This window comes from Vanellus vanellus, assembly GCF_965231255.1.
Source record: "Vanellus vanellus genome assembly, chromosome: 2".
NCBI lineage: Eukaryota > Metazoa > Chordata > Aves > Charadriiformes > Charadriidae > Vanellus > Vanellus vanellus.
In genome coordinates, this window is record NC_138906.1 from 130,656,900 (window position 1) to 130,671,594 (window position 14,695).

General features: G+C 38.4%; 2 protein-coding genes across 2 annotated transcripts in view; one reads left to right on the forward strand and one right to left on the reverse strand.

The window, feature by feature from the left end:
* Positions 1 to 950: 950 nt before the first annotated feature.
* On the reverse strand, positions 951 to 14,691 carry GGH (gamma-glutamyl hydrolase; the record flags this gene model as incomplete). Its single annotated transcript, XM_082499231.1, has 9 exons — positions 951 to 1,156; positions 3,261 to 3,398; positions 4,590 to 4,680; positions 4,798 to 4,904; positions 5,765 to 5,903; positions 9,145 to 9,229; positions 12,386 to 12,436; positions 13,703 to 13,817; positions 14,547 to 14,691. 9 exons carry the CDS (start codon positions 14,689 to 14,691, stop codon positions 951 to 953), a joined length of 1,077 nt encoding a protein of 358 aa, XP_082355357.1.
* YTHDF3 (YTH N6-methyladenosine RNA binding protein F3) overlaps positions 5,883 to 14,695 on the forward strand; it is an 86,902-nt gene continuing 78,089 nt past the window's right edge. Inside the window, exon 1 of the mRNA XM_082479249.1 lies at positions 5,883 to 5,886. The gene's annotated coding sequence lies outside the window, so the exon portion shown is untranslated. The remainder of the gene's footprint in view (positions 5,887 to 14,695) is intronic.

The window sequence follows — 14,695 nt, forward strand, 5'->3', positions numbered from 1 at the left end:
ACATTAATAGGTTTCTCATATACATTCATCTGCTGTTTGAATTCTAGCTGCATTAAACTACCCAACAAGACATAAAGAAACTACTGTCTTTACTAAGTTAATGGCAAACTCCCTCATGGCTCAAAGTGAGAATTCTATCCAGTAGCTACAGGAAAAGTCAGACCATGTAAAGAAAAAAATTAGGTTTACATTCTTCTAAATACAAAGAAATGGACGTCTTCATCTCCTATCTGTCTGCTGACTGCAGTTACTCTCAGACAAATTCTTGGAGGATATATAAAACTGAATTTGAAAAGAACAGAAAGTAGAATCAGCACTTAACTATGCCCTCCAAACATACTTATTTTACCTGATATTTGCAATCCTAGTTTACACTGCATCCTCATATTTATGTAGATGTCACAAGGTACAAGCACTCCAAACAATACTGAATGTATAAGAGAAACAGCTTCACAAACGGGATACAACGTGTTTTTTAGGCAAAAACATCTCTTTGCTATCATACCTCCTTATTATGTTGGTCAATTTTTCAAATGACAAAATAATCCCTGTCCAGAACTTGGTTACATACACATATTTAGGACAAACTCAAGATCAGAAGTCTCATTTGTTAAATCATTTGTACAGAATAAGATTTTACTAAGCAATGTATCGAAGCCTCTAGTGCTGTCACAGTCCACAACACTTTACAAAGATAACTCTCATATTTTAAAATATATGAATACAGTGTTTTTCCTTGCAGTAACCTACTTACTTCCAAGTTTATAAGCATAATCAAGACATCTTCCCCAGAAGAAAAATCCATTTTTCTGTAGCTTGCCTTAAAGTGGGATCCAGGAAAATTATTATGTTACTGAATGTAAATTTTTATATTAATGGTCCAATGATTTCTTACTGCTTCCTTAAATTGGGAAGTCCAAAAGTTAGGTTACTGAAGAAAAACACTGTATTCATATCATTGTAAAATATGAGAACTGTTTTGCTTTTGTTGCTGGCAAAATTCTTAAAATGATTAACAAATGAGACTCTGATCTTGAGTGTCTAAATATGTTGTAACAATTCTGGACAGATTTTGTATGAAAAATTGGAGTATAATTATAAATCAATTCTTTTGTTTCCTCATCTTCACTGGGGAAACGATGCAGGCTCTTCCGGGCTGTAAAACATTGTAAAAGTACAGATCACTTTACTGTTATCCTCTTTGACAGTATCTTTCTTGGCAAAGTAAGTTGTTCTGTGTAGCATAACAGCAAATAGAATTACAGTAACTAGTATGTGAAGAACTATGGAGATACATCACCAGAAAGCTGGTTACAGCAGTATTTTATTACTGGAGAGGGAGAATTTAAAGCCAAGACTGTAAAAAAATATTTATCCATGAGATACTGGCAGTACCTACCAGAGATACCAGTACTTGCAATACTGAAAGAAATGCATCAGAGTATCAGCCTACTGAAAGTTGCAGTGTTAGCACGGACTGTGCTCGTGAGGGCAATAAAAACTGAATCATCGTCTGGTTTATCATGTTAGCAACTCTACACAAGTTAAAATTAACAACGGATGGATATGAAAATTATATTTCTGTAGAATGACTTAGTTATTAAGTGATCCTAGATGAGTATATTTTTGCCAGCTGAAAGCAGTTTATATTTTTCACCCTGTGGTTTATTTGCAAAGTTAAGGAAGACATTCTGCCTTACATTAGCTAAAAACATCAATCACTCACTGCAGTGTTATGATATGAAGTACTCAGTAGGAGCAGCTGTACACAGATTGGGGAGGTAATGAAGAAAAACTCATGATTTGGTATATGAGATGGGGTGTAGACACCTACAGCTGGCTGACACAAGTTTGCTCTACTAGAATCAATGGTCAACAGATCCAAAAGCTAGTGACACATCTGTGTGGTACTATGTACAAGATAATTATATGTGTATACCTATATAAAAGTCATGCACTGTCTTTCAACAGGACTTACAAGCAGAGTTGGAACTTATTTTGCCACATTTACTTGGATAATGGCCTGAGCAAGCTTACTTCTGCCCGTAATACAGTGTGCAGACAGATATTAAAAAATGTAACAAACAAAACTAGAAAATATACTGCATTCTAGTATTAGACTACAAAAGAAAAAACAGATCCATACTATACTTTTTCCTATTTTCCCCTTTAGTTTTGTCTTAGTCTCCCCTAAGTACCCTATCAAAATTCTTAAAATACAGGAAGCTTATGGATACTGACAAGGAATTTCACATGATTTTACTATCTTTTCACAAAGGGAAGTAGGACTACACTATGCCAGAAAAGAGTCTTGAACTTGTATGAAGCACAACTTTTATTTCTGCACTCTCACTGACCAGGTCAGCACGAGTTGCATTCCTTTAAATCACTGTCTGCTTTCTTCAATTAGGTGACTCTCTTGATTAGAGATAAAATCTAGAGAACAAATTCAACTACGTTATTGATTATGTTCTTCATAGTCCCAATTGATCAGGAAGACAATTTCATAAACAGTCAATTCAAAATATGAAAATTATATTTCAGCAGAATGATTTAGTAAGTATAAATAAAGGAATAAAGTGAGTTTGATTCCTTCAAATACTCTTCTATTTATATCCTGCTTATTTATAGCAAATAGACCAGAAGCATCATAAATTACCAAAATTTTACACATTACTTACTTGCAGCTTCTTAAGGTATAAACAAACAAATTAGAAGCTCTGTAAAATTCAAAAACTTCTTGTTTTCTATACTATCTATAGTAGCTAACTGTTGGGCACCATATTGCATCCTTTTGACACATCCATATACTGCCTAAGCAGTATTTATAACCTTGGTGCATATATTTTGCAAGCAAAACTGAGAATACATTGAATGACTATAACTCAGTTTGGAACTGAAGAAACCTCTGGAATTACAAATGGAGTATTTTTTTGTTTCATTGTCTTTGTGGAAGGGAGGCTAAAATGTCACAGTGGTCACTCAAAATGGTAGAAAGTCACAGCACAAACAAGGCTTTTGAGACAGTCTACTGCAAAGAGTTTGTGGAATGCCTGGTCTTTTGATGTCACTTTTACTAAGCCATTCTATTTCTAGCCTCCCTTGGTTTTTTATAAGGCTATAAAGCTTGCAGAGTAATCTTCTCAGAAAGCTCTAATAGGTACTGAACTTTGACAACTGAAAGAGAGGTCTGTCTTCTTCAAAGATTTTCACTAACGTTTCACTCTAAAAATGACATTTCTAGATAATAAACTTTTTACCTTCATTAATGAAGAAGTCAGCTATATAATAGGCTGCTTTTACAGCTGACGGGGAATGTGGAATGCCTGGGGAGTTCTTCCACTCAAAAGGATTTTTCTCTGGATGCCACTGGACACCATAAATTGGGTATTTGTATGCTGCAACAAACACAAAGCATGTAAGTAAGGTCTATGCCTTAAGAATTATATGCTTAGTCTTACTGCAAAAGAAACTCAAAGGATAAACTACAAAAACACCTCACTTAGCAGTTTCACAGTCTTAACAAGTTGAAATGTTGTTAAAGTCACCACAGAACTGAAGGAAAACAATGGATACCACAAAAGAAGGTTCTCATTCCATGCAAGAAGATTTTTGTACATCACTCTTTTTATTTTTTCACTCAACGTAAAATATTCACAGCCACACAGGATATCCCTGGCAGTTCCATGGGACAGATCCAAGTCTTAGGATCTCTCTGAAGCCCAGTCAATCCAGGGGCAGCTCCCATCTGCTCTGTGCCAGGCCTGATACACACAAGGGAAAGCCAGTCCTTAACTCTCTTACAGAGAACAGCAGCACAGCAGCTGATGACTGCTCTGTGATAAACCACTTGCAGGCACAGAAGATGTCCGTCATTAGCCTAATCAGGTTTTCTGATCAAACTTCTATTCTTCTGTTCTGGAGGACAGCCAGTATGCCGTACAGAAGAATCCTAAGGGCCAACAGCTGGGCCTTACTGTAGAGCTGTTAGTAGTGCACCGATCAAGATAAACCACTCCCTAAAGAGCTAACTTGTTTCTTGAGCTGAGCAAGCCCGGTGCACAACATATGCAACACAAGATAAATTAATGCAAAAGGCTTTTGGAGAAGGACAATTACCAGTATTGCCGCTAAAGTAATGAGGTATGTTGCTATTACCTCAGTACCCTGAATTGTTCTTTCCGTACAGCAAACGGATGCAGAGCCTCACAGGAATGCAAGCATAAGCAGACAGACAGAAAGCGAGGCGCAACAGAGGCACTGTGGAGGCATTAAACTACTACAGGACAAGTGCTGTACGCTTCACATGACAGCACTCAAATATTCCAGTGCTAAAGTGTAACAGCATATCTGGAAGGGGAACAGTGGGCAAGTGAAGTAATTAATTAGGCTCACAGATATGTACTCAAAAGATGAAATATCCCTGCAAACAGAGTATGCTCCTCACAGCCAGGGCACCAACAGGGCTGATGGTCACCCTCCTATTCCAACAGCAAGCTTGCAGTACAAATTACATCAATGCCGCAACACCACCTCTAAAGAACTAATTTGTTATAGTCACAGTTTACAAAGGAAATGCATTTCCCTACCTTCCATGGTAGATATAAACTCCACTTCATCATCAGTGTTAGTGGTCAGAACATTATAGAAATTACGAAGCTTTTCATTCTTTGTGAAATTCTGTGATAAGGGGGGGGGGGGGGGGGGGGGAAGGAAGATGTGTTATTTGCTCATTCATTTCTAGTTTTAACAGACCAAATGTGTTTGTTGTGTTCAGGAAATAAAATGATCGAATACCTCCATGGAGAGACTCCACATATGAAAGTTTGATGTCAATGGCTCAGTAGCAAATGCATGTAATACATCATCAGGGAAGTTCTTGAATAATCTACTGGTTTTTGCAGCTATTACAAAGAAAAAAAAAAAGGATATTGTCCATTACCCAAGCTGCTAACAAATGGATTAATACTGAACAGGAGACAAATTTAATAAAATACTGCATTGAAGTAAACATTTTTCTGTAGTATAACCTTAGGATTTTAGAATAGGCTGCAAGGAAAATCAGCGAAGTAACTACAACGGGTTTCCAATGTACTGTTACCACTGTCCTCCAGCCTTGACCCAGAGAGGACCCAACTTTGCTACTGAAGCTCTCACTCAGATAGGCATCATTCTTTGCCATTCATTTCAGTGACCTTTCCATTCACAATGAGTATGAATGATAGAATTTGTGAATGCTACACAGTCCACAGATTTAAGGATATTAAATTAATTAAAAGATAAAATATTAACAGAGGACACATTTTATCAGTGTTGCTGAATGGCACAGCTCTATCAAGAGATCTCTCTGATTTCAATACTGCATAAGTGGACAGCAATGCTAATATTCATCATTAGGAAAGATGCAATTTGAAAAATTTAAAGTCACCTGCTCTTTGAGTTTGATAGGTTTGGGACCCACAAGTTTTGTTCAACTTGGTAACAAAAAGGACCTAACCCCACATTATTTTTGTAGGTCCAAATTAGCAAATGACAACTGTGGTTTTTGCTGACTACTGTTGGTTTCAAATGGCTTGTGCTCACATCTCTGCTTTAAAGTGACAGGGTTCCACTGGCTTTATAAAAAAAGTCATGGCAAATTAATAAGAAATAATTTAACAAGATAATTATCAGAAACCTCCCAACCATTCACCCCTGCATATTCACAAACAAGACACAACACCTCTCAGCAAAACTCAGACATGACATGAAACAGATTTTTCACCTGAGGTAAAGTTCAGAGGGAGTGCAAAACCATCTGTCTTGGTATTAACAAGTAAAACTTCACCACTTGTGAGATACGTAAGCTCTTCGTGTCCAAGACATGTTCCCCATACTGGGAAATAATCTCCTTTATCGTTAGCCTTCAAAATAAAAAGCAACAACAAAAGGAAAAAGTACTGAAGACTGAAAAAAGACTGAAGAGAACTTCCTACTCTTTTCACTTTCTCTTGTGTAGGTGAGAAGTTAAACTACTACAGTAGTACAAATTGCTACCAGAGGAACTGTAACAGTTCAATTACAACTGAAATAAATACAGAGTCCCTGAGTTTTTCTCCGAAAACATGAATGCTAGCAGATATACGCATCTATTGAAGCAGTAAACTGAGCCTAATATTGATATTAATTTGATTGTTCTGTTCTACAAATAAGTAATGTGGAAAGCAGCCTAAACAGAAACCACAAAATGGCAACATTGCTGTAAAAAGGCAATCATAAGAAGGGACAAAAACCAACCTGTCACCATTTTGAAAGTCTATTCATTACAACTCATACCTTTATATGTGCATTAAGACCACATAGCAAAGGCCCTTAGCAATGTCCGTATGGCTGTGCTCACCCATCTGTATTAACAAAATGTAAATCCTATTACTAGCATGACTATGGTCTTAAGTTATACTTATAGGCTTGTTTAACTAGCAGATTTGGACCTGTATTCCGGAAAGATAAATTGTGAATTAAGGCAACATAAAAAAGCGACAATCATTTTCAAAAGAATAAAGATTGGCAGGTAAGTGCAAAAACAAAAGAAGAAAGCGAAAAGGAAAGCAAAAAGAGAACACAACTAGCTTCTTATCACTTAACTAAGCACAGTGCATACACACAGTAGAAATTTGCATTTTTGTATGGTTTATTCCTGATCGTAAGTGCATGTTAGGGACTGGAATGTGTCAGAACTCCTGTTTCTGTGAAATCCAAGTAGTCTTTCCTAACTACTTTCTAAACATTTTTAAGTTAGGCATACCCCCCCCAAAGAGCTGCTGCTCAAAAGGCATTTTTGAGAAAGCTGAATTACAGGCTTAGAATAAAAATGTTACCCTACTGCTACTGATAGTATGGTAATAAAAGCTTATATAACCACTTCTCAGAGCAAAACATGGAAGATTTACAGAAAGGAGGCTAATGGTACTGCAGAGTCTTCATGACCACCTGTCATGCATGGCTAGAGACACAGGACTTGCAACTCCACTGTCTGTCTTTCATGTGAGTGAGGAACCACTAAGGGCAAAAAAATGGACTACCGTTTAAGAACAATTACAACTGAAGTGTAAACATTTTGTGTCCCCACCCTTTTTTTTTTTTTTTTTAAATAAACATTAGTCTGGAGGCTAAGCATATATTAAACAACACCCAAGATGTCACATTAAAAACGAATTTAAAAGCTAGAAAACAGTATTTCATTTAGGTTCTTGCCTAGTTAGTAAAATGCTATTGACTTGGATGGGGATTAGCACATCTTTCACATCTTCTATTCATATTAAAGCAGAGCCAGACCAAGCCATTTCTCATTGTGAACATTTGAAAATGAAAAGGAGCCCTCACTTGCTCAAAAAAAAAAACCAAACCCCATATAATTCAGTCAATTCTGTACCTGCTAATATACTCTTGACTATTGTAGCTCCCCTTACATTAGTAAAACTACCAACATTTTATAGCACTGATTAGGTCTCAAAAGATGAAAATCAAAACACACAACTATCACAAGCAGCACAGAAAAAATCCCAACTTATTAGTAAGGGTTACCTATGATGAACCAAAAATTATTTTCTGCCTTTCACTCACCTGAAGTACACATACCATCTAATAAACCTGCCTCTCCGATCATAAAATTACAACATAAGCAATTCAGTTAATCATTGTGAAATGTCAACAGAATTTCGCAAACCACAAGAAACCCTTGCCCCGATACTGAATACCAAGACACAGACTGCACTTCACACAGCGAGCAGTTTCAAAGAGAAAAATGAGATTAATTCTCTTACATAAAAGTGAGACAGTCTTTGCAAGATTCAGGGTTAAGGCGACAGACTAACAATCACCACAAATAAAGACAGATAGACAAATCATTCATGCCATGGGGACTGAAGAGTAGGAAACTTGATTAGTGAACTGCAGCAGTTGACTGGTCCTGTGAATGCCACTACCTGCACTTCCCTTGCCTGCTGTCGGAAAGTTGGCAGCAAGGGTAGAAGAGGAATTCCTCACTGCCAATAAGTGCTTCTACCGTGGTAACAGTTTAAGAACTACTCATAACTGGCTCTAGAATTGGGCAAAGTTTTCTGAAGTACGGCTTCTGTAATAATTTAGCTGAAAATAAAATAAAGTCAGTAAAGAGGAAAAAAGGATGAAAGTTTACAATTTTATTCAACCTGAATACAGAAGATCCTTAATAAATCATAAGGTTTGTATATAAAGTGAATCTCCATTCCTTTCCACAATGCAAATTTTACTTCAAAATGCATTGATTACTATCTGAAAAAAAAACAAAACAAAACACCTCTTATGGTTTAAGAGAATTAAATCTTCCATAAGGATGCAGGTCCTTCCCAGTGCTCTTTGAAAGAAACAGCTCTTCCAGAAATTCAATCTTTTCTTAATATAGCTAATGGTCATATAAATATTAAAAAATAATTAATATAACCTTTCACGTGTTCTTCTCACCATTTTTTGTGTTATAAATTAAGATAGTGTTTACTTTAAAAATCTGCTGTATTTACAGTTACCAATAGGTAAAATGGTATAACATGCTAACGTAGATCCCTTATCTGCACCTCCAAAGATATATTTAAATCTACTTATAGATAAGTGAGAATAAAGGTGTTTCACTAGCTGTAACATATATGTGAAGGGAAGCCTTAATGTTATATTATTGTAAATTGGTTTATTTGACAGTCTCTCTAGAATTCACTCTGAGTCTAAACTCTAGTCATAAGACTTTTACAAATGATCACATTTATGTATATCTTTGTTCAACATTTAATGGCAAAGGATACTCTGGGCTTTTGGAAGAAATTATTGTTACTTTATTGCAAGTTCCCCATAGCCATAAAGCTCCAAGTATAATGAATAAATGATACTATTCTCACCCAAAGAACTTGGGAGTTTAAGACCATGACACAACATATAACAGGAGAGGGTGTCAGAAGTCTGAATCTTAAGCTACGGAATGATTCTTTATGCAGAAGCCAGCAATGAGCTACTTATTATCGGGCTTACAGTTAACACACTGGATGCCAATGGGAAACTACGAAAACATGAGCCTCCCTGTCACTTTGATCTCTGAACAGTGACAATAACAAGAACAGACTGTTCCTTAGTAATTACCTCTAATGCCTTGTGGTAAAATATCTTAGCAACCCTGGAATATTCTGAAGTCTTAAGATCCACACCACCTCCTGGAAAAAGTACCCTGAAAGGCAACATTCAAGAATCTGATTAGCAACAGTGATCAAACTGAAACCTGGACAATGTACACAGAGACAGGTCTGGCAGTGGTTTTAAGGGTAGGATCCAAGTCTAAATTAAGACATCTAAATTTCAGAAATCCATAGAGAGATTCCCTTATGGACAGCAAGGATCTAGTCAGAAAAGTCAATAGAGACTCGAATAGGTTTTCTAGAGCAGACACCCACCTGGTCAGTAGGTTGAACAGCCCTGTAGGCTCCATTGGCGGTACTGATAAGCATTCCATTAAGTATGTGAGTTTAGACAGCCAGCTCACACACAGACAGCTATGTTTAGGTGTCTTAGTCTTTAACTGAATCATACACTAAATCTTAGTGTTCTTCTACTGAAGAATGGTTCCTATCACAAAGTAGTGATGTAAGGAAGAGGAGAGTAAACAGAAAATACACAAAACATACAGACTTCAGCTGGTAGACAAAAGGGTTGCGTGCCATGACTCCATCAAATCCTATCCTGACTCTTAGCTGGCTCTCCCTACCACTTTAAAATCCTGGTCCCAATCTTAATTCACCCTGTTCAATTTCTGTAAAGAAGAATTGTGGCCCTGGCAGAGTGACCTTCTTATTGCAGAAAACACAGATCAAAAAGTTCCTATTAAAAAGGAAAAAAAAGTATGTTTGGCTGTAACCTTTGGTCACACAGGATCTAATATAGCTGAAGCAGACAAAGCAATCCCAGAGAGAACTTCAAAGAAATAGTGCACAATCTTCCCCCCCCCCAAAAAAAAAACACCAACTAAAAAACCCCCTGCAGCAATGGCAATTCTCTGTGTAGCTCCCCTAACCCAAACACCACAAAAGAAAAGACTCAGTACAATCTAGCAGAGATTTCACATATACACGTGATGACATGGAAAGCAATCATGTCTCATCAGACACAGTAACACAAAATAAAGGAAGTCTCGTCTGGCTGTAACTGGAACAGTACCCGCAGAACGGACAGAACTGAATGTGTGAGCACTCCCTAACCCACTGCAGCAGAACCCCAACAAGATTTCTTCAAGCCACATCCATCAGTTGCTGATTTTTTACCAAAATGGCTGAAGGATTTCCTCGACAGTTCTGTGCTTTGGAAATGGCAACCTGTATCAGTGAGATACTAACAAGCAGCTAGAAACAACTAACATCTCAAATAATCCCAAGCATTTGCAGAGCGAGTGCACGTTTAAACCCTCGTGACCATTTTAAGGTGAATGATGCACAGGATCATGCAAAAGCCACCAAGTATTTGGTGGAAAAGTAGGGCAGTATTCACAAAAATACAAATCAGATTACTCTCCAGTGCCAATATAGAAAATGAATATAGCTGAAAGTATTTTCAAAGTAGGCCAGATTATAGATTTCTACAGAAATCTAGTTAGACAAATAAGGTGAGCCTTACATGGCAAGGGCAGAAAATTTACTTCATGTGTTCCTTTTGTTCAATCCAAAAACTGGCAAATATTAATTAGGAAAAACAATTGTCACTTCTGCTAATGGAAAAAGGAAGTAACCCATTAAGTAGCAATGATAATGGCTTAACATTGTTATAAGCAGATTGAAACACAGCTACCTGTATTCCAGTATCTCTGATTAGAGTTGATGATGTTCACTGTGAGCTTCAAAGGCTGTCTCAGGAGTACATTGCTATATTAATAAAATTCTGTCTCTACTATAGTAAATTTCATGATTTTAAGAAGGTGGTGTTCAATAATAAATAATTTCCAACTGCAAAGCACCTGAAGCTAAGCTCTTACAGCATGAAAGATCAATAAATCTCTTTCTTATTCTAAGTTTCCACAGAATGAAAAGTCCTTCCCTCCAGAGATCTTATTTTTTACACACAGCTATACTGTGGAAGCCATTAGCTGACAGAGAAACAAGAGGAAATATAGACCATCCTTACCCACCTACATAGCACAAACCAAACTACCAGTCACTGCAAAGACAGAAGAATAAGGGTGAATTTACTTGCCCAACACCCTTTTCTGCATTGAGCTAGAAAGAATGGGAGGCCTCATTGGTCTTCTGGCAACCAAAGAGAGGCTGGCAGCCGTGAGAAAGGGATGAAATGATTGATTTCATCTCCAGCATGTTGAGCCACAGGGGAAAAAGTGTCACTGTGTTATACTTGCTTATACCACAAGACTGTAAAGACCCACATCTTAGTGTACAGGGCATGCTGTGGAGCGTAAGAGGGCAATACTCCCCACAGACAGCCACAGGTCTGAATCTGCAAGTTCTACAGCTGTTGATTAGCATTCTAGTATATGCACAAGCTTAAAAATATTCATGGTTTAAAATGCTCACCTTGTGACTACAAGTAGCCCAATCACATGCTATAGGCTCACACACAATCAAGCCTGTGAAGTGTAGCATCAGCTGATTTAACTCTTCTAAAGGGCACTTTTAGCACAAGGCAAACATAAAAGGTTTTGACCTCGCTTAGTCCACAATTAAAATGTGTTAAATTAGATCACATTATCCTACATTTAAGATGTAGGAAGAACACATGGGTGGACAGTTGCCATAGGTCAGCTGAAAAGTTAGAATGCTTGTATAACAAAGACCTAAGCCACAGAATCACGACACGCAAGACATGCCATTCAAGTAGCAAGAGAGAAAGCACACAAAGAGAAAAGGGTAGAAGAGACGGGAAATCAGAAACTTTTATGATAGAGGAGATATGGAGAAGACCGGAAGCAGGAAGAAAGGGTAGGAACAGGGATGAAACACCTATCAAGTGCTATTAAATATCAAAATTAAGGTGATCGCTCAAATGAAGAAGAGGAAAACTTTCGCAAAGAGGAAGTGGGCTATTTCACTTGTAAAATTATTAACCACTATAATGCCACTTCTGTCTGCCTGCAGAAAAGCACAGGAGAATGCCAAGATAAGCCTTGGCACTGTTGCTGATTATCTGACATGTGCTCCTCAAGAAAGAAAAGGCAGCAGACAGACATTGGATGACATAGTGCTCTCTGTCTTAGAACATATTTACATGCCTGCAGTGCTCAGCCAACCTCTCAGGAAAGTAGAAAGACAGTGTTCTTGATAATATGGCAGAGCTCAAAACCAGAACTATCATGTCTTTCAACAGAAAATCAGTGTTCAAAACTTACCCATTAATAGAGTGGAATATCTTATCATATTCTTCATCTGAAAGATTTAATCTGAAACACAGAACACATATGAAATATATGCATTTAACCACAAAAACATCGTTATTGAACAGAAACACAGAAAATATGTAAAGGCACACTTTAGATAGAATAAAATAGTACCAAATCAAATGAAACATTTCACTTGAAATAGCTCAGTAGAGACTGAGAATCCATAAAACTGAAAGTAGAACCCTATCGGGTACAGTTCAGGGTTAGGTACTCTGAGACCCCTTTGCAGACACTTGTTAAATTTAACATTTACATGAATGGCATGGTTATTATTTCCTCTGGACCGGCAACTCCGGTTTCCAGTTGACTCCAAGAAGGGCAGAGTTGCAAACAGTGGGTCACACCCATTCTTCAGAAAAGATATAGTTGAGAAGTGGAAAGGTGAGAAAGACCTCAGCATCAGCAAAACATCAGCAAACCAGTATGACGGCTACACTCATGCAGAACTGATACACTGGGTATATTCAAAGCATCCAGCTTTGCTGCATCTAACTTGGTTGCCAGAATTAGAAGCCTCCATTCACCTATGAAGCTTCTGGTCAGCAACCATTCTGAAAGCTCCACCAGCTATGAGAGGTACATGGGCTTCTAATTCAGGCATTTAACTGGTGCCCTTACTGGACTGTGTAGATACCTCCTATTGTGATTTTCTACAGTGGCATTAGGATCATTTTTAACTTCTGACAATTATCATTTTAACATCTGACTTTAGTGCACTTACTATTTTATAGCTAACTGTTGGCTATGAAGCTTTGTCAGTTGTGTTACTTACTCTGCTACTTTTTACCCAACAACCAAAATACAACACATGGAGCTAGCAACCCACAGTTTGCGCAGAACTGGATTTTGAGTTCTTCAAGAACTATTGATGGCCTTCCTCTATTACTTGAATTCTGTGACTACAGAATGTGACAAAAGCCAGTACGTGTATATGTATCTAGATAGCTATCTGTGTTTGGGGGGGACTATTAATTAGACTGAATATAGCTAACTTCAAAAACCACAGATGCAAACTATGAAGGATAATTTTACAGGTCGAAAAAGTGTATTTTTCAAATAAAGGTTATAAGAAGAAATATTAAAAACTACATGTTCCAGTCTGCTTTTATTCTGATTTCTAAAACAGCTTGCAAATAGTGGAATCTTCAAGTAGTCTTTGAGGGGCTCTAAACACTCTGAAAAGCAGCACAACTGCTTTCTGTGCCTCTAAGATGATACCCTTACATCAAACAATTATTACCCACTTGTAAGGATATAAAAATGTACCTTATTGGCACAACACGGGCACCGGCAGATTCCAAAAACTTCACATATGAAGCTGCAATATAAGAACTTCCAAATCTGTGGAACTTCTCAAAGTGACACTCCTGGGACAATATCCCTGAAGGGTCCAAGAAATAAAGTTAGCACTATACAAAGAGCAAATGCGATGCACCGAAAGAAAAATTAAACTCCCACTTCCTGTACGCCAGGTTACAATGTTACATTTACTGCCTGAAAGAATTACAAACACTGAGACAATGGGGCATCAATTACCATGCCTAGTCACAAGGTACCAAATAAACACACATTACCTGACTAAGACTCAATTTCCTTGCTTTAACTATTTAGTAGTACAGCTTCTCTTAAATCATAGAATCGTAGAACGGTTTAGGTTGGAAGGGACCTTGAAGACCACCGAGTTCCAACCCCCTGCCCTGGGCAGGGACACCTCCCACTAGACCAGGTCGCTCAAAGCCCCGTCCAACCTGGCCTTGAACACCTGCAGGGATGGGGCATCCACAACTTCCCTGGGCAACCTGTTCCAGTGCCTCACCACCCTCAGAGTGAAAAATTTCTTCCTAATATCTATAATAAATAAGTTACAGTTATTTGGAGATTTTTAAACAAAGTATGTATAGCGCGTAACTATTTATAAAAGCTTTAACCAACCCTACGCTTCAGGAGCCTTCTGACTCCACACAGAAACCGTCGGTGTTTCACCTCGGTTGCAGGAGCCGTTCCCTCCCCCAGGGCAGCGAAGGCGGGGTGCGAGGCCGCCCTGGGCCGGCCGGTAATCCCCGGGGAGCGACGCCGGCACCTGAGGAACCGCCACCCCACGGCCCCTTACCGACGATGGGTCTCTCGTTGCCCTCCGCCGGGCGGCCGCGAAGCACAGGGAGGGCTGCGGCGGCGCAGCGGAGCAGGAGGACGAGGACGAGGAGGAGGAGGGCGGTGGCGGCCGGGAGAGAAGGCAGCCCCGCCAGTCGCCCCATGGCC